We start from the raw sequence: 18,954 nt of genomic DNA on the forward strand, positions 1-18,954 counted from the left end.
GTACTATAACATATGTAATATTTGCTTGCTTTTCCTTCCTTTTTTAATACATTTTCCAGTTTAAACATTCTTTTAATTTATTTATTTGTACTCTTTTGTGTTCTTTTAACTCTTCTACATTTGTCATTAGGGTTTTTGCCTTTATTTATTTAGTTATATTTTATTTTTAGGGGCTGCTTATTAATGGAAACAGTTGACAGGTCATTATTGTGGAGTTAGTAACTCACACGAACACAACTGTGTCTGGAGGATATGCACTAACCGCTAGGTCACAGGTCCAACATTTATTCGGTAACTTTTCCAAAGAAACGTGCGCGAGGCGATTCGTTAACTGATTACTGAACACATTACTCATTGCTCAGCATTTTTAGAGTGGTGCACTTGACCTGAACAACCTTTGTTTGCTTCCTTTACGGGCTGGACAGGAATGTGAACAGCCTCTCCTGGGATTCAGCCTCTATGTAAGCTAAGGAAGCAATGGAGAAAGTCGTCCCGTCAACGAGTGGTGCCTCCAAAGCAAAGAAGCCGCAGCTGCCCGAAGAGATGCAACATGAGACGACTGGAGAGCTGTGATGAGCAGCCTGTGGAACCGGAGTCAGAGCATTCCAGGGTAGATGTGTAACATCGCCCCCTTTGAAACAAGAGTTGACCAGAAGTGGGAACAAGGTGGAGTTTGCCTTAAAGGAAGAGCCCAGCTCATCCAGGTCCTCAAACCGTTTAAGGACACAGAAATACAGCTCTTGTCTTTGTGCAGAAAAGCTAAGGCCATGAGGGACATCAATGGTGTCAAACTTTCAAAATGAGTTTACAATGAAAGGGCCAAAGGTCATTGTGAACATGCAGCAGGCGGCTTCAGGGTCAGGTGCTTCTTCTTTGCCTAAAAGTTGTCAAGAATAGGCCAATATTATGGTAGCAACACCAAGGCCGTGGGTTCAGTCTGATCTTTTTGTACAGACTTCAATCTAGTTGATTTTCTATGAAGCTATTTATAAAATATTCATAATGTAAATGCTGTCTAATGTATGTGTGTGTGTGTGTGTACATAGGACAAGCTGCTTGGACAATTCATATTTTGTGTGTCTGACTGAGAAACCATCTTACTAACGAAGCCAAAGGTAAAGTTAAAAAAAGTGATAGGCCTTCAGAGCAAAGAGAGGGTCCTATCCCATATCGGTTCAGTCGGCAGTCGGCAGTCAGAAGCGGAAGTGGGTCGGTGTCCGTTAGACAGTGTTCTCTATATAGAACGTGTTATTTAAATGTGTCCGGTATGTAAAGCCGTCTACTTGGACATGGGATCGTAGCAGCATTGCGCCAGCTCACCTTAACTTGAGAGGGAACTGATCTCCATTTAATTATAAAGTGTTTTTAAAGTGCTATCCACCTTAGTTTTCAAAGTGGAAGTAAGCTATTTTCTGTGAATGTCCGAGACTTCCAAATAAAATAACACGAGGCTTTTAAAACATGAGAGTCCATTCAAGCTCGAATTTCGTGAATGCAACTTCTTTAGAAAAGATCTAGAATTTAGTGGCGCCTTCTTGTGGCTAGAAATGAGATGACATTGACAACGCATTCTCATACAAAACACAGTCACTATATAGACTAATATTATCTTTCTATTCCTTTTCATTAAGTTGGTTTTTGGTTCATGATGGTGTGCCTAGATCCACCTGACAAGGGTTTCTTCAAGGAGTTTTGGTTCCTCACACTTGACTGACAGGTGCCAAGTTCAGGCGGTAGGCTATAGACAGTCATCACAATGCCCAGTATGAACAGCTGAGGCATCATGGGGGATTTACCTCTGGCACCTGCTTCCATTCCGACTGTAACCACAGGGTGGAAGTAACTTACAGTCTTTGAATGCTTGTGCTGCCTCTCAGTTCTGCTCACTCTGTAGATGTTTCTCTGCCAAGCTGATCTGAGACCAGCTTCTGTGAAAACACACACACACACACACACACACACACATATAATATAATATAATATAATATAATATAATATAATATAATATAATATAATATAATATAATATAATATAATATAATATAGTTATTTTGTGAATATTGTGTGAATATCATATTATTGTGTTAAGAGGACATATTAAACTCCACAATCAAAAGAAAATAAATATAGGCCTATATTTTGTATAAATTATTTCCTTATATTTTGAGGAATGTAACAAATTATGTGACATTATTTATAAAAATGTCATTGTTTTACAGCAAAAATATTCTCATTACTGTTGAGGATGACATTTTTTTTTAAATATTTGAATATATTTAATGTAGTTTAACCCTGTAATGAAAAAGCTGTATTTTCATCATCATTATTCAGTGTCACACTGTCCTTATACCGACAACCTAAAGTGACAGGCCCAACAGCCATGAGGTTCAGGTAAACAGATTGTATTTTGTTTTTCACCGAAAGAGATTAAACTATTAATGTGACTCTGACATTTCACAACCCCAAGACTGCTGAATATTACACACAGGCCAACACCACATCTGAATAGGAAAATCCTCCTGCATCCCCACAGTGACAGCAAACACGTATATGACCTGATTTACTCTCATAATTATTGAAAACATGTCCTTTTGGAAGGAGCTGACACCATTTACAGATTACGTGGCAATGTTACATGCATCTTCTCATTATTATATCTTCTCATACAGCCCCTGGATTAGAAGTGCATTTCAATAAATTAGAATGTCAATGTCAATGTCAAATTAGAAAAGTTAATTTATTTCAGATAAAGTAATTCAACTCAAATTGTGAAACTTGTGTATTAAATAAATTCAATGCACACAGACTGAAGTAATTTAAGTCTTTTGTTCTTTTAATTGTGATGATTTTGGCTCAAATTTAACAAAAACCCAGCAATTCACTATCACAACAAATCAGAATATGGTGACATGTCAATCAGCTAATCAACTCAAAACACCTGCAAAGGTTTCCTGAGCCTTCAAAATGGTCTTTCAGTTTGGTTCACTGGGCTACACAATCATGGGGAAGACTTCTGATCTGACAGTTGTGCATAAGACAATCATTGACACCCTTCACAAGAAGGGTAAGCCACAAATATTCACTGCCAAAGAAGCTGTTCACAGAGTGCTGTATCCAAGCATGTTAACAGAAAGTTGAGTGGAAGGAAAAAGTGTGGAAGAAAAAGAAGCACAACCAACCGAGAGAACTGCAGCCTTATGAGGATTGTCAAGCAAAATTGATTCAAGAATTTGAGTGAACTTCACAAGGAATGGACTGAGGCTGGGGTCGAGGCATCAAGAGACACCACATACATTTGTGTCAAGGAATTTGCTAAACCACAGACAACGTCAGAGGTGTCTTACCTGAGCTAAGTATAAGAAGAACTGGACCGCTGCCCAGTGATCCAAAAATCTCTTTTCAGATGAGAGCAAGTTTTATATTTTATTTGGAAACCAAGGTCCTAGAGTCTGGAGGAAGGGTGGAGAAGCTCATAGCCCAAGCTGCTTGAAGTCCAGTGTTAAGTTTCCACAGTCTGTGATGATTCGGGGTGCGATGTCATCTGCTGGTGTTGGTCCGTTGTGTTTTTTGAAAACCAAAGTCACTGCCCCTGTTTACTAAGAAATTTTGGAGCACTCCATGCTTCCTTCTAGTCCAGCTTTTTGAAGACGCTGATTTCATTTGACTGGCCAGCAAACTCACCTGATCTGAACCTATGGTGTATTGTCAAGAGGAAAATGAAAAATAAGAGACCAAAAAATGAGGATGAGCCATTGTCAAAGACACCTGGGCTTACAGACCACCTCAGCAGTGCCACAAACTGATCACCTCCATGCCACGCTGAATTTGAGGCAGTAATTAAAGCAAAAGGAGCCCATAACAAGTATTGAGTACATGTACAGTAAATCCACTACTTTCCAGAAGGACAACAATTCACTAAAAGTTTTATTTTTTTTTATTGGTCTTATGAAGTATTCTAATATGTTGTGATAGTGAATTGGTTGTTTTTTGTTAAATGTGAGCCAAAATCATCACAGTTAAAAGAACCAAAGACTAAACTACTTCAGGATTGAATTTATTTAATAAACAAGTTAAACAATTTGAGTTGAATTACTATAAAGAATTTATTGAGTATATAGTGAGTGGTTTGTAAAACATTTCCAGAGTATAAAGACCACTATATATATATATATATATATATATATATATATATATATATATATATATATATATATATATATATATATATATATATATATATATATATATATATAGTTTTTACAAACTTTCATATGGAGTATAAACTTGCTTTTGTATCCATTTCATATCAATATTATTCCTTTTAATAAATAAAACAATGGTCTTTTGGCTTTGTGCTAACATCATCCCAGAGTCATGGAAATGCGCATACACATAAATGACTGGAAGCACTACACCATGAGCGTATGGTGTCTAAATACACATAACAATGCATATTAAAGCATAGTTTTCATGGAAACTCTCAAGTTTCAACTCTCATGCATTAAGATGCATCAAAACATGTTCATGCCACATATAAATATCAGTATCTGAGCCAGAAAAACAAACACTCAGAAGCTTTTAACAAAGTCTGCAAGAGTTGGTCTACCCTGAGCGAAATGGCTAGAGGTAATGCTGTGGTGGCTTTCTTTTGCATGTTAGTTGTAGAACCTAGGACATGATATCATATCTCATTTTTGACATATATAAATGATAGATTATATAATATAATATTATATGTATAAAAACCTAGTTTAAAGGGTTTATTGGAGCATGGGAAAAAAAACATTAATGAAAAATAAACCTCCTTCTTTTGTTCTCCTAGCGTTAGTGCTGTTGTCGGTGGTGCTGGTTAGTTTGTTGGTGAACCAGGGGAGAGCATCAGATAACCAGCGGCTCTTCAATAACGCAGTCATTCGTGTACAACACCTGCACCAGCTGGCCGCTAAAATGATTAATGACTTTGTAAGATTCTCATTCAAATCTATTCAGAACTAGATTCTAACCTTTCCTTTACAGCAAATGTGATTGGTCACACCTGTTCAGGTTTAAAAGCTCAGGACTTTGAGAACTCCTCACTGCTCGCAGATGCATTGCTTTAGTTATCTGAGTGAGTTAAATGTATTATAAATTATAAATTTTAAATACAATACTAAATACAATTTGTCTTTTTTTATCTAGGAGGACAGCCTGTTGCCTGAGGAGCGCAGACAGCTGAGTAAAATCTTCCCTCTGTCTTTCTGTAATTCTGACTACATTGAGGCGCCCACTGGAAAAGATGAAACACAGAAGAGCTCTGTGAGTAAACGACATCATTAAAAATGTAATCCCAACATGCTTTGTTCCAGGGGTTTTCGAACCAGGGGGCCGCAAGGGATATTATGGGATCTGTGGAAAAGTTACAATATAAAAATAAATAATAAGAAGAATGAAGTACACAGATATGATTAAAATCAGTAATAAAAAATAGAATAAGTAAAAAATAATAGAAAGTTGCATTATAAATACATTTTGTACTATAGTGAGCAGAAAAAAAGTTATAATATAATAATAGTTAAATATTTTTTTCAAGTTATTTTACACATATTTATAAAATAACATATAACAAATGTATAATATTAATTTTCGATGGGGTCCCTCTCATGAGGATAATCATATTTAGGGGTATGTGTAATCTTTAAGATCAATAATATATACAATTATGAAACAAATAGTATCAAATAAAAAAAAAATACAACATTAGAAAACATGCATATTGTGAGTGAAATATTTTTGTTTTCACATAAGCGGATGACAATTTTATTCTTCAATTTCTTATAAGTAATGGAAATCCTTAAGAACATATTTAAAAACCACAGTAGATGCAAAGAGATTAAATCTCACCATTACACATTGTTTTGCATATCATAGTTTGGGAAGCATAAACATCAAAAAAGGCCTGTGGTTTAAAGCCTCCAATGTTATTTTTTCTTTCTTCAGATGTTGAAGCTCCTTCGCATTTCCTTCCGCCTCATTGAGTCTTGGGAGTACCCCAGCCAGACCCTGAGCGGAACCGTCTCAAACAGCCTGACCGCCGGGAACCCCAACCAGATCACTGAGAAGCTGGCCGACTTGAAAATGGGCATCAATGTGCTCATTAAGGTCAGAGAGACAAGCTTACAGGCTACTTTATTTTTTCACACGACTTGTACCAGGAGGTGTGACAGCATCTTCACATCTTTAGGGCTTATTTGGGCAGCTGTAAGATCATTTTGCATTTGTATCTGCACAGGGAAGTCTCGATGGTCAACCAAACATAGATGATAACGACTCCCTACCACTGCCTTTTGAGGACTTCTACTTGACCATGGGGGAGAACAACCTCAGAGAGAGCTTTCGTCTGCTGGCTTGTTTTAAGAAGGACATGCACAAGGTCGAAACCTACCTGAGGGTTGCAAATTGCAGGAGATCCCTGGATTCCAACTGCACCCTGTAGAGGGCGCCGATGTATTGCTAGTCAATGCCTGCAAATCTAAAACCAGTTTAATCCTTAAAACTTCCTTAAGTTATTATGATCTGGTCTTATATATACAGGAATTGTCAACCAATTGCATGGCTATGCCCGTCTTTTCTTTTTCCCTCCTATATTTAAACATTGTCTACCACTATTTTATTTATTCTTCTCATAAGGGAATGCTCTTAAATTAAAGCTGTTCTTTAAAAAGGATGGATCTGATTTCACAGTGGTGCTTATGGCAATATATTTTCAAATGTGGCCAGATTGGCCTTAGTCACAGAGCTATTAATGTGTACAATATTATTGCTCAAAAAGACTAGATTAGTATTACGTTAAAATTGTAATCTAAATGGATAGACTCACTCTTGTATACATACTCGTTTGTCTCATATATTATGCTCTTATTATTAGCGCATCTTATTCTCAAGTTCTGTGTCTTTCTTCATTAAAGTTTAAAAATTGCATCCAATGTTCTTGACCTGTGTGGTTTCATTTTCCTGCCTTCCTAAACATTACCCACACCTTTTGACTGGATGTCCAGGTCAAAATCTGTGTTGTTGTGCCCCATCGGGAGCAGTAATGCATCCCAAAACGATGAACAAGATAATAATAATCCGAAAATTTTACTATTTCTACAGGCGCTTATCTAATCTTTAGTTTAACAAATAAAATTAAAAATAAAAGCAATATTGTTCTGCGACGCAACAATCCGGGTCTTTTTAAAAATGTTTATAAATTATGTTGTTTTATTATTGTGAACGCTTTTAGAACGTTTGGAACTTTCGTAGTTATTATATCACCGCGGAAACTCCGATTAGTTCAATCCTTTCGGAATCCTTCCACTGATCCAATCACAGCGCTTTACGTAATATGACGTCCGGCAACCGCGCCAAATGCGATTCTGTTTACGGAAGTCTCAGAGGGGTATCGCCTGAACTGATTCTTCAGATTTGTCTGGCGTTTTCATTTTAGTCATATGATTTATGAGGTAACGTAGACTAACCATGTTCCGTACAAAACGATGTTCCGTACAGGTGACGTTTTAGCGCCGATTGCAGAATAAATAATTACAGTTCGTACATAAACTATATATCTGTGTCATCCTTATGTTTCTCTCTTTCACTCCCGATCTAAACAGAGACCAATCCGCTGTTTGTTTCAGTAATATTTGAGTAAGTTTGCTCGTTGCGCCCACCGCGCTTGTAAATGGACAGTGGGGAAGATTTACTTCAAAACTTCAGCTTGGGAGGAAGACAACTAGAGCAGCGAAAATGTACATTTCTATTCCACTTATGTTTCTCACAGTACTACAGCCTGTATTAAATGAATATTATGTTATCACAAATTGTTAAATATATTACTTTTTGTTGAATAAATGCTTTGAAATGGGAGTGTTTAAGCATCGATTGCGGGCGATAACCACTTAGCGTCACCCTCACCTGAGACTGGCGGCAGAGATCTCTTACTTTATGAAGTTTTCACATTGGTTAACCTTTTTTTTTAATTAATCAGTGCCCTTCTCGTTTTCTGCATCTTCAGAAAGATAAGGAAATTATGTTCTCTAACCTTTCACATAGTTCATGCTTAACTCACATGTCATAATTAATATCACGACACAATCATGCCTAACTCGCATGCGCCCTTTATTAAAGCAGCCATTAACTTGTATTTTGATCAAATAAAAAGGTAATAATCTTTGATATTTATTGGAATTATGTTTTCTTGCAGTTAAAATAAATAACAGCTCACTTTTGATAAGTTAAATGTCCATTTTCGCCGATAAAATCAAGTAATAAGAGCTGTACGGAACATCATTATAAGCCTGTACGGAACACCGTTAACCCCTATCATCTTCCGTACACTGGCGGAGGTGGTACTTTTCCCCAGTTTTCTCAAAAACTATTGGTCCTAAAGACATCAATCAAAGTGTAGACTGTGTAATAGGTATTCCCCCGGAGAATGAGCACACAAGCATGCTTGTATGTCTTTTTACAACGGAGGAGTGGTCACTGGCGTGCGGTGAATAGCGAAAAGTGTACGGAACATGGTTAGTCTACGTTAATTACACCGTTTTCGAGTTGTAGATTTTTCTTTGAAGTCCAAATCTCATGGATATTGAGGTCGATATAATTGATTTTAAAGTCCCTCTCGAAAACAACAAAACTATTTTCGTTTGGGACATTCAGCCAACATTTTCAGAGGCCTACATTTATGTAAGTATATTATTATATTATATTATATTATATTATATTATATTATATTATATTATATTATATTATATCGCACTGTTACATATCTAATAAATGACCAATGAATAAACCATTCAACTGCTCTTTGAGTTAGGTTATGTTTATTAACCTTTGCCAAACAATTTTTTAGGTTACATTATGTTTGCATAACAAGTCATAGATTGGTTGGCTTGGAGTTTTATGGAGTTTAAGTGTAAAATTACCAGTAATTGCATAAAATTACCCAACTTTAAGCTTAATTACTTTTGATTAAACGGCTAATCTAACCTCTTAGGAGTCCCTGTGGAGCGTGTATTCAGCTTTTGGAGCTCTTTACCTGTTGAAGGTCTGTCCCAATGCCACGGTGGCAGAACCTGGGTTCTATGCACTGGTGAAGTTCTACTCATCGGCACAGGCGTCTAAAGCTCAGCGGGCCACTGATAAACAATGTCTTTTCCAACGTTCTCCTTTAAAGGTAGCTTAATGTATTACAGCTCCAGATAAAGCTGTAATGTGGATGTGATTTGCACATGATTTACAGATGGACTACTTTTTAGATAAATTTTAAAGAAGGTTTGAATGTTTAAATTGAAAGTTGTTTTGCAAATATGTTTCTTATCTCTTTCCATCTATCCCTCAGGTCCGATTGAGCACAAAGCAGAATCTGTCCTTCTATAGCTCTAAACCTCTCAGCCTTTCCAAATGTCACAACCTGGCTAATCACTACCTGGGCTTTGGCGGCTGGTCTACTCGCATCGTTACTGTGAGCAGCAATATTGATCATATACACTGAACAGACTCTTGATTTTCACCCTCATTTCTAAGTGTGCTTCTGTTCATAGCTGGTTTATAAACAAAGTTTTTTGTGTTTCAACAGTTGAAGGACATCTCAAGATGCAGGGACGCAGGGTGCCAAGAAGAAACAGATGACCAGAGTGTGCTTCTGAAATATGGTTGCATAGCAGAGTTGACCTTCCAACAGCATGGAATGAGCTGCCAGGGGGTCGGGGTGGCAGAGGAGATAATCGACAACGATCGAGGTGAGTCTTGGCTCGAGGCATGCAATAATCTTTTTATTATTTTCTTTTTCTCTGAAGGTAATTGTTTAAAGTAAAAACAAAACTTCTAGAGGTTTAACTGTGTAGCACTGATATATTTATTTAAATATATATTAATTATGAGAAATAAAATAATAAAGATTTATAATACTAATATTCAAATTAATATTAAATTAACAATGATTAATAAAAAACAATTATATATCTTGTTTATTTATTATATTTGTTCCATGTTTATTTATTTGTTCATTTAGTTAAATTTGTTTATTTATTTATTTTTTTAATTTATTAATTCTTCATCTTTTTAAATAGACAATATGACTGGTGTAATTTTATATATATATATATATATATATATATATATATATATATATATATATATATAAATTCACAACATCTGTTTTGCCATCAGCTGACCAATTAATACTAGCACTTCTATTCTATTCTATTCTATTCTAAAAAGAAAACCTTATGTTCACTGTGCTAGACTAAACTGAGACTTGTAACAGCACTTGTGTATAGTTGCTCTTTTGTTGGTCTGATTGCTTCTACTTTGTAAGTCGCTTTGTATAAAAGCATCTGCTGAATGACTAAATGTAAAATCTATTAAAATGTTAAATTATTTTAGATCCAGAGGAAAAGCTGAGAAAAAGAGGGACGCTAATGAAACGTGCCAAAGACAAAGCTGTGGTGGCTGCCTTTGAAAAAGTGCTTCTCATGATCTTGGGTAAGTATTTCTAGCAACCTACTGTACACAACCATTATACAGTACATTATAATTTGTGGTAACATCCATTTCTTGTCATTGTTGTCCCATAGGAAATGGGAAAGTAGCGATTGAGATCAAGTATGATCCAGATGAGATCCTTCCAGAAGAGAACTCAGGAGGAGTCATAAAAGTAAGTGTTCCTTCAAGATCTTTGAACATTCTGGTCCATGGTGCATTAAATGTATTATATACAGAGAAGTAAATGTATGAAAATGTGTCCCAAGTCTACTGAAATCAGTACTTTCAGTTCTTATCTGGTCAGTGGTTTAGCATCAACCAATCGGAGGGCTGTCTAATAGCCAATTGCTTTATGTGGCAGGTAAATGACATCTCCTGGAATGAGTTTGAAGATGCTGACAGTAATACTGAGGAGGATTTCCCATGGGACCTCACAGTAGACCTCCCTCACTGACACCTACTCAAACTTTCTCAACTCACACAGTTGCCAGTGTTTTCTGGATAAGTGACCACTGGAAATGATATAGGTTTTCTCTTTAATGTTTGGTATTGACCATAATGTGTGCAGCATTATGCTCATCCTCTGTAGTTAACCTCCAAATTTCAGTGCAACTGACCTCAGATTCCTCTTCTCTATTTCCAAAGCAGTTCTCAGGTGTTTTTTTTATATTTATATATATATATATATATATATATATATATATATATATATATATATATATATATATATATATATATATATATATATATAAATATAAATGTGCTATACTAGCATGACCATACAGGTTAAGTTTAAAGGTCAGAGCCACTGATCTATATATGACTAATATATATATTTATATGCATGTATGTATATGTTCTAGATTATAGATCAGTGGTCAGAGCAGATGTCAAGCCAAGAAAGACATCCAAAATGCATTAACGTCTAAAATCGTGTGTACTGAACATGATCTGCCTCTTTGTTTGAGTGATTTGACTTTACTTTGAATACATTAAGACAGGTTTTAGTATGTTCGCTTTTGTTTATGTTGTGTGAAATAAAATATACTTGAAGCAATGAATCTTAATTATGTTCCTCTCTTATATGTTGCTTTTGCCTTGCTTTTGTTCAGTTTACTGAGTTTTCTTTGTCAAGTTGATGTGTTTTGGTTGAAGAATAATATCATTGGAGCCATAAAAACAGACTTCCCAGTTGACCTAAAACTCCCTGCGTCTATTCATTGGCGTGATTATAAATCACACAGATAATACACAGATGGGAATTTTTTTTAATTATATAAAGTACATAATCATATTTCTGATAATACTGACTAATTAGTATGTTGTAAAAAGGTAATATACAGATGTACAAGGCCAGTACTTTGTATTTTGAATAAGTTTATTTTTATATCATCAATTTCCTTTTCATTTAGTCAAAGTAAAAAAAACAAAAATGTCATGTAAAAAAAGAAATCAAATCGATTAATCGTGATTAATGAAAGTGAAATAAATGTTTTTGTTTACATAATTTATTTGTACCATCACGTATATTTAGCTATATGAATATTAGTGATGTTGAAATGATTGTGATTAATCGCATCCAAAATAAAAGTTTTTGTTTACATAATGTGTGTATTGTTTATATTTATTATGTATATTTAAATACACATGCATGTGCATATTAAATAAAAATGTTACATTTATATATTAAATATATTTATATATTATATAATTTCGATGAATATGCATGTAAATATTTCAAAATGTATGCTGTATGTGTGTGTTTTATTATATACATAATATATGTGTGTGAACTGTGTATAATTATTATTAAAAGCAGAAAACCTGAAAACAACTGAAGTCAGCTGCATGAAGGCCTGCAAATCATGAATGAAGAATGGAAGAAAAACTCTCCATGAGTTCCAGACTTAAGGCTGTCATCGCCTGCAAAATGTTCTCTTAAAGTCTGCACTTCAATTTCATCTTGATTCATTTTAATTCTTTTCTGGTGGCATACAGAGCCAAAATTATCGAATTGTTGTCAAGTGACCAACTTTTGCACTCCCGTTAAGTGAAAAGTTAACAGTAAACGTGACTAACAACAACCTGCAGCCACGGTGAAATGTGTTTTTCAATCAGGACGGATTAACGTTACACGGCGTTTCTGTTCTCGTGAGCGGCGCTTCGGAGGGGAGTGCGTCGTTCCGAACGAAAATAAACGTAATGCTTTCACAGGGCCGTTGTCAAAGCAGGGTATGTGTCAGTCAGTTCCCTAGGTAGTGAATCACTAGATCGTGCACATGAGTTCCTGCACTGGATAAGACCGTAGCTCAGTAAACACTGGGACAATCGATCAATCAATTTGTAAAACGTCACCTCTGGTATTCAACAGCAGGCAGGACCGTTATAGTTTGATATTATTTTAATGCTGTTTAAGCTAAAACTATATTATGAAATACATGATTTGTTACAAATCCTTGCAACAAATGAACACAGTCAACATCAGTGCTCCCTGTGCTGTGCAATGGATTATGAGATTTTTTTGTGTGCCAAAAAAGAAAAAGAGAAAGAGGTTAATTACCTGATATTTTTACATTGTAAATTCCATTGGAAAGGTTCCATTGGTGCTTTGTCCTCATTGCAATTTGATACAAGTTCTTTCAAGGCACCAAACACTGGCGCGTGACCAGACCGCTTCACTTCAACTACAGGGTGTGTGTGTGCTTTCCAAACCAAAGAAGACTTTATTGACTTTATTCCAGGTAATATGTTTAAATGTTTACTACAATTAAAATGTCCTTGTTCTCACTGGCATCTGCGCTAATATTAGTGTGTTTCATTCCTTCTCTGAGGTGAATGTAGCCACCCAGATTCAGACTGTATCCAGCACAGACGGTGGATAAGAAAACGACCCCTACGGCCCTGAATGTCAGCGGAAACCAGGACAACTAGGCCCCAGAGACAGATAGCCAGTGAAGACCACCTCGCCTAAATGGCCTGTGACGAGTCAGCTGCCTCCCCTGAATGATCATCGGCACCCCGTCCCTTAATCGCCTCCCTTTACCAGGCTCCCGTTACACGGCCGTCAGGCAAGGATGCCTGGCCTTCAAAGCCAGCGAGAAGGATGCAGCTGCTGCCCCTCGCCTCGCGACCCACAGGACGCCTCTTACCTGGACCCTTCCTTCTTGAACACTACATGCCTTCACATAGGCTACCCCGCAGAACGACGAGGACACCAGATCCCCGGTTTTATTTTGGACACTCTTCCCCTCTGGACAGCTTTTCCTCCATGTGCTTCGTTATTTTCTGTTAATAAATGCCACACCACTGTGTCTGTGTTTGCTCCTCCCGCCACAGGTCATTGGGACAAGACCCCGGGAACCAGACGAGTCCTCTGCACTGGAGGTTTTGTCTGACAAGAGAACGGTGGAGTTTTGGTTCCTTCGACAGACTGTTTAAGGCTGCTTTGACAGTCTGAAGCCTGTTGTATTTAGCGCTATAAAGAACCATGACTTGACTTCATTACTCCGGTTCAGAGAATATTATTTATGCTACTTTTAAATGTTATTCTACACTTAAAAGTTAAGCAGTGTATATACTCTTAAATGAAAAAGTGCTTCAAGATGCCACAGACGAACCTTTTTGTCTAAATGGTTCAATAAAGAACCTTTAACAACTGAAAAACCTTTGTTTCACAAAAGGCTATTTGTGGTGAAAGGTTCTTCATATTATTAAAAGATATGAAAGAGATGGTTCTTTTAAAGAACCTTTGACTGAATGGTTGTTTGTGGAACCTAAAATGGTTCTTCTGACATGTGAAGAGTGCATATATGGCCTACATATAAACTACCACCTTAACAGCTGGTTCATTGTTATTCTGACTTCTGCCTCCGTTTAAAGATGTAAATGAATTGAATGAATCATAACCCAGTGTGTCATCAGGAACCACTGATAATTTGGTCTTGTATGTACATGTTTATTTGACACTCATAAGCCGGCAGCCAGAGACAGCGCAGTTTATGAGTTACCAGAGACAATGGTTTCACCAAAAAATCTCCTATACGGTTCTACTGATGGAAAAAGTCTCCTATATCTTGGATTGCCTGAGGGTGAGTCAGTTAATAGAAAATTTTCATATTTGGTTGATCTATCATACGTTTATTATGTATGACAAATGTTATGAATGCAGATTGTTATTAAATAGACTATTATATGTTATAATGTGTGTTGTTATAAAGTTAAGTGATTGATGGAAACCAGTTAATAATTTTCTTAAACTCCGTATAAAATGTAATAACTAGTTCCACAGCAATTTCTTATGATGGCCAAAAAAGTGTCACACTTCGGAGGGAAGTAAACATTTTTTTTAAAGATCTAATATTTTAAGTTAAAGCACCAAATTTATGTAAACCGTTTTATGCTTAATTGTGCATGTAGGCCTATTGCCTTTTTGCAAAAAAAAAAAATTTTCCACAGCTGCCAAACTTTGTATGTTTGTATGAGATTTGTATGTTTAATTTACCAAGAGAATGACTCCAATAACCTCTGGTTTAGTCTGAGTCATAAATCTGTGTTGATTAGTATTTTGTCGGTTGTGAGAGGTTTACTCAGAAGTTCTGATCATTAGTCTCCCTGAGGCGCTTGGCAGAACAACCAGCACCAGTGCTTGATTTCTTCTGCTCTCAAACAACCTCACACAGCAGACTAGTGTCTTTAACAGTTAGGGAGGGACAGATGTAATGACAGATGTGACTTTTCGTCATCACTCAGCACTTTCTGTTCCCCGTCCTCATTTTCACTTTCTAAGGTAAGATGCCAGTGGCGGTCTCCACATACCCACGAGGTTGAAAAATAGCAGTTGTTGTATTTCATTAGAAGCAGATAAAAGTTTTTTTTTTTTTTTTTTTTTGGGTTTGGGCATACACTAACCACAGACTACATACACGCTTGGGCAAATCCCAGTCTGTTATTATGGGCATACATTCTTATTCAGAAATCTTATTCAGTTTTCAAAATGTAACACTGTAAATAGATCATATTATAAAGACAACGTTGTTAAAAGAAAGTGTCATTAATGTTATTCATTTTACTGCAGCCATAAGAAAATAATAATAATATTATCTGGAGATTACTAATATAATCAATAGATGATGATAGGCTGCTTTTAGAGCAAAATTAGTTCTACTTCATAAAGCTAAATATTAAAATGAATAATCTGAGCATTTGTTGGTCTGATTTATAACCACAGGCCCAGACCAAAACCAGAGGTGAGAGACATGAGGCCAGGAATACCTGAGAAAGGATCTCCCACATCAAACATCTGTTACTGACCATAGAGTAGGTCACAAATATGCAGTGTTATGAGCATGGTTAACCTCCCTATATCACATCATTCTAGAGCACTGTCTTTTGTTTTTTACATGGCTGCTACACCAGGACACTTTGCATATTATGCAAATTTGAATAATCACAGTCAGCAGGGACTGTAAAATAAAAGCCATCATTTTGATTACAATTAGTATTTTATGATTTGATGAATCGGTTGCAAATTCCTATTTATATGAATCATCTTGGATGTCTGAAATTGTATGCTATTTTGTCAAGCTCATCTTGTCTAAGGCTTCAAATGTACCACTTGAACAGTAACATAGTAGCCAAGTTGTCAACTAGTTCTGTCTTGAACAAAAACATGCGTCTACATGCCACAATGTTATTCTGCTGAGCTCATCTGTCATAATTCTTTCATATTCGCTGGAATGTATTTGTTTGTTAAATCTAATCTAAAAGCAATGGTTGTAACTCCAAAACCAGATTACGACACATACTCTTAATTTCGCACGAACGAAGGGGAAATCGCTCTTCATTTGAGATGCACTTGAATGAAACGAGCACAAACGTCTCGAAAATGGAAATTCATCAATAGTCCCCAAGCATTTTTTATAAAACTTGAAGCCAGAAAATGAATGTAAAAGTCCTTTTCTCTTTTCGATCTGTCTATAACGCAGTCGGTTATATAAACTGTAGCAACTATCCTTGTTTTAAACTCACTTGGTCTCTGCTTCTATAGGCATCAGTCAGAATGGACATTCTTCGTGTGGCCCTGCTGTGCAGCTTTTTCTTCTTTGCGCAGGTTTGGTCATTGCCAACCAACTGCGTCCTTAGTAAGGAATTAATGGAGGACTCCTACAAAGTTTTAAATACGGTAAGAGTAAAGCAGAGAGTCTTCAGTGGTGTAATTTAGTGACGTATGTATATATATATATGTATATATATATATATATATATATATATATATATATATATATATATGATATTTATTTAACGAATATTAATTTTGTTTTAGGGAGGCCTTTTCCCTAGTCAGTGCCTGGCGGAAAAGGTTGCCATTCATTTCCCGCGAAATGCGTTCTACTCCGAAACCACGGATCAGGTAATTTTGGAAATAATCTTGTTAAATAAATGTGAATATTTTCTGGTTGTTCACGTTTTTACTTTTCACCTGTTATTTCTGAAGGTTGCTGGTGTAGAAAAGGCAGTTTACCAGACACTGGAGAATATTGACGCCCTGTTCGAGAACTCCAGTGATCCAGCGTTAGACCAGTGGGATGAACAAAACTGGATCAATTTTCGAGGCCTCATATACAAGCAGATTGTGAAAAGCAAATGCGTAAGAAAAGAGCAAACTTAATTTTCCTATGATAATATCTTAAACTTTAGAGATGAAATTATTCTGGGAGGAAAGTAGATACCCTAGAAAATAAGGCTACACACAATATTAACTGATTATTAGCCTATTATTATTCTGCAGTACAAGTAAATTGGCTCTTTGAGTCTTTTGTCACTTTGTATAGTTCATCCGAGCAATCTTTTGGAATTTCCAGATCTTCGAATAGCTATCAAAAGTTTTGTGTTTAACGTGAAATTGATAATGACTTTTATATTCCGTATTTCATGTTTCCTCGGTCTCGGCAAATACAGATTATGAAAAATTCTGAAGAGGCACAGGATTTTCCCAGCAGAGAAGCTTCCCTCAGGGTTTACTTCGAGACTTTATCCTCAACTCTGAAAGAAAAGGTATAGCCTACTCTTGTGTTCTCAACTTCTGACTTAAGTCGTCTCTCGTGTTACATGATAAACATTCTGATGCTTATTGTCATTTTTCTGTGCAGGATTTCAGTTACTGTGCGTGGGAAATCGTCAGAAATGAGATTCTCCGAACCCTGAAGTTCATACTGGACGACACCAAGTTATTCAAGTCTTCAAAATCCTAAATGCTTTCTTGGTTTTATTTATTTATAAATGTATTTATTTATTTATTTATTTATATATGTATTTATTTATTTATTTATTTATTCATTCTGTTTTTACCCACTTTCACTTTTAAATTGCATCACATCCCCATTTCCATTCAGCACTGGACAGTTCACATCATGAAGACTTCAGTGTTTTACAATACTATGTGTGTTGTATTTGTTTGTAATATTTTATAATAAATGCATTTTTAATACTGATCACCCAGATCTTGTCTTGTTTTATAAATACCTACATACGGAGATATTTGCCATAATTGATTTGTGATGAAATTAGCTTTAGTTGAGTGAAAGAGATCAATAATAAGTGTGATTTGCTAACAAATGTATGTACAGCATGACATAATATTATGCACTGCACTGGTCACAAATAGGCCTTGGCCTATTCTCTTCTTTGTTTATTCAAGCTTTATTTATATATTGTTTGTAGGCATCAAAATATATATCAGTCATATATCGTCAGTTAAAAGGACTTAAAACTCAGTCTCAATGCTAAATAATTCACCAGTTGGCATTGTGTAATTGTTGTGTGGCTTTAAACAAACTTGGACTGCTCTAGCTTTTGAAGTATGAGGAAAAGAAAGGCTTATAAAGGATTGTTCACAGACACAGTTAAATTGAAAACCTGTAAATATTGTTCTTTTTATGGCAGAATATACAATACTGTACAATACAATCTTGAAGCTACAGTACAGGCTTCATATTTACAGTAACAATTTATTCTGAAGCAATGTTTTCATCAGTGCTCTGTCAGCTTTTACCTTTTTTCTTTTTACCTGTATTTACCTTTACAAAGACCTATTTTTAAAACTGCATGAATAATGTTTTGATATATAAAACATAAAACGTTGAATACTGATATCTGAAATTATTTAAATAATAAAAAAGATACTTTAAATGTGAAATTAAGTAAGTCACTTAAGTGAGTAATTGCAGTTGAACTGAATCATTTAAATGTTTGATTCATTCAGATGCGAAACACCCTCATGTTGCTAAACAGTGCTGTGACCATTGAGCTCTAGATTAGTGACTGTGGCTTTGTGTGGAATTATTTATGTTGTCTAAATACAAACACAGGCAATATGGGTCTTCTAGTTTATTGAACTGTTGTATAAAAAATAAATAAATAAATAAACAAATAAAAAACATTTGTGATCATG

General features: G+C 35.7%; 3 protein-coding genes across 4 annotated transcripts; all 3 read left to right on the forward strand.

The window, feature by feature from the left end:
• The first annotated feature begins 4,552 nt into the window (after positions 1 to 4,552).
• LOC113046794 (somatotropin-2-like) lies at positions 4,553 to 6,961 on the forward strand. The gene is made up of 5 exons (XM_026207794.1): positions 4,553 to 4,625; positions 4,822 to 4,961; positions 5,178 to 5,294; positions 5,976 to 6,137; positions 6,268 to 6,961. Exons 1-5 carry the CDS (start codon positions 4,616 to 4,618, stop codon positions 6,469 to 6,471), a joined length of 633 nt encoding a protein of 210 aa, XP_026063579.1. The 5' UTR covers positions 4,553 to 4,615; the 3' UTR covers positions 6,472 to 6,961.
• Positions 6,962 to 7,358: 397 nt separating this feature from the next.
• rdm1 (RAD52 motif containing 1) lies at positions 7,359 to 11,156 on the forward strand. Of its 2 annotated transcripts, XM_026207795.1 has the most exons (8): positions 7,359 to 7,481; positions 8,552 to 8,705; positions 9,016 to 9,195; positions 9,361 to 9,483; positions 9,598 to 9,760; positions 10,407 to 10,505; positions 10,598 to 10,677; positions 10,867 to 11,156. In XM_026207795.1, exons 2-8 carry the CDS (start codon positions 8,601 to 8,603, stop codon positions 10,957 to 10,959), a joined length of 843 nt encoding a protein of 280 aa, XP_026063580.1. In that variant the 5' UTR covers positions 7,359 to 7,481; positions 8,552 to 8,600; the 3' UTR covers positions 10,960 to 11,156. The 2 variants fall into 2 exon arrangements, with proteins under 2 accessions (XP_026063580.1, XP_026063581.1); XM_026207796.1 differs by having other exon boundaries at positions 7,388 to 8,705.
• Positions 11,157 to 14,557: 3,401 nt separating this feature from the next.
• On the forward strand, positions 14,558 to 17,755 carry LOC113047358 (interferon alpha-1-like). Its single transcript, XM_026208721.1, has 6 exons — positions 14,558 to 14,593; positions 16,552 to 16,686; positions 16,828 to 16,914; positions 16,999 to 17,151; positions 17,463 to 17,558; positions 17,654 to 17,755. The coding sequence occupies exons 1-6, from the start codon at positions 14,558 to 14,560 to the stop codon at positions 17,753 to 17,755; spliced, it is 609 nt and encodes a 202-aa protein (XP_026064506.1).
• Positions 17,756 to 18,954: the final 1,199 nt, after the last annotated feature.

Source organism: Carassius auratus, chromosome 28 (assembly GCF_003368295.1).
Source record: "Carassius auratus strain Wakin chromosome 28, ASM336829v1, whole genome shotgun sequence".
Taxonomy (NCBI): Eukaryota; Metazoa; Chordata; class Actinopteri; order Cypriniformes; family Cyprinidae; genus Carassius; species Carassius auratus.

Coding starts and splice junctions, on each gene's coding strand:
- LOC113046794 (XM_026207794.1), top strand. Junction 4,962..5,177: donor CTAAAATGATTAATGACTTT/GTAAGATTCTCA, acceptor TTTTTTATCTAG/GAGGACAGCCTGTTGCCTGA. Junction 5,295..5,975: donor ATGAAACACAGAAGAGCTCT/GTGAGTAAACGA, acceptor TTCTTTCTTCAG/ATGTTGAAGCTCCTTCGCAT.
- rdm1 (XM_026207795.1), top strand. CDS start 8,601: ATGGATATTGAGGTCGATATAATTGATTTTAAAGTCCCTCTCGAAAAC. Junction 9,484..9,597: donor GGTCTACTCGCATCGTTACT/GTGAGCAGCAAT, acceptor GTGTTTCAACAG/TTGAAGGACATCTCAAGATG. Junction 9,761..10,406: donor GATAATCGACAACGATCGAG/GTGAGTCTTGGC, acceptor AAATTATTTTAG/ATCCAGAGGAAAAGCTGAGA.
- LOC113047358 (XM_026208721.1), top strand. CDS start 14,558: ATGGAAAAAGTCTCCTATATCTTGGATTGCCTGAGG. Junction 16,687..16,827: donor CCTACAAAGTTTTAAATACG/GTAAGAGTAAAG, acceptor ATTTTGTTTTAG/GGAGGCCTTTTCCCTAGTCA. Junction 17,152..17,462: donor AGATTGTGAAAAGCAAATGC/GTAAGAAAAGAG, acceptor CGGCAAATACAG/ATTATGAAAAATTCTGAAGA.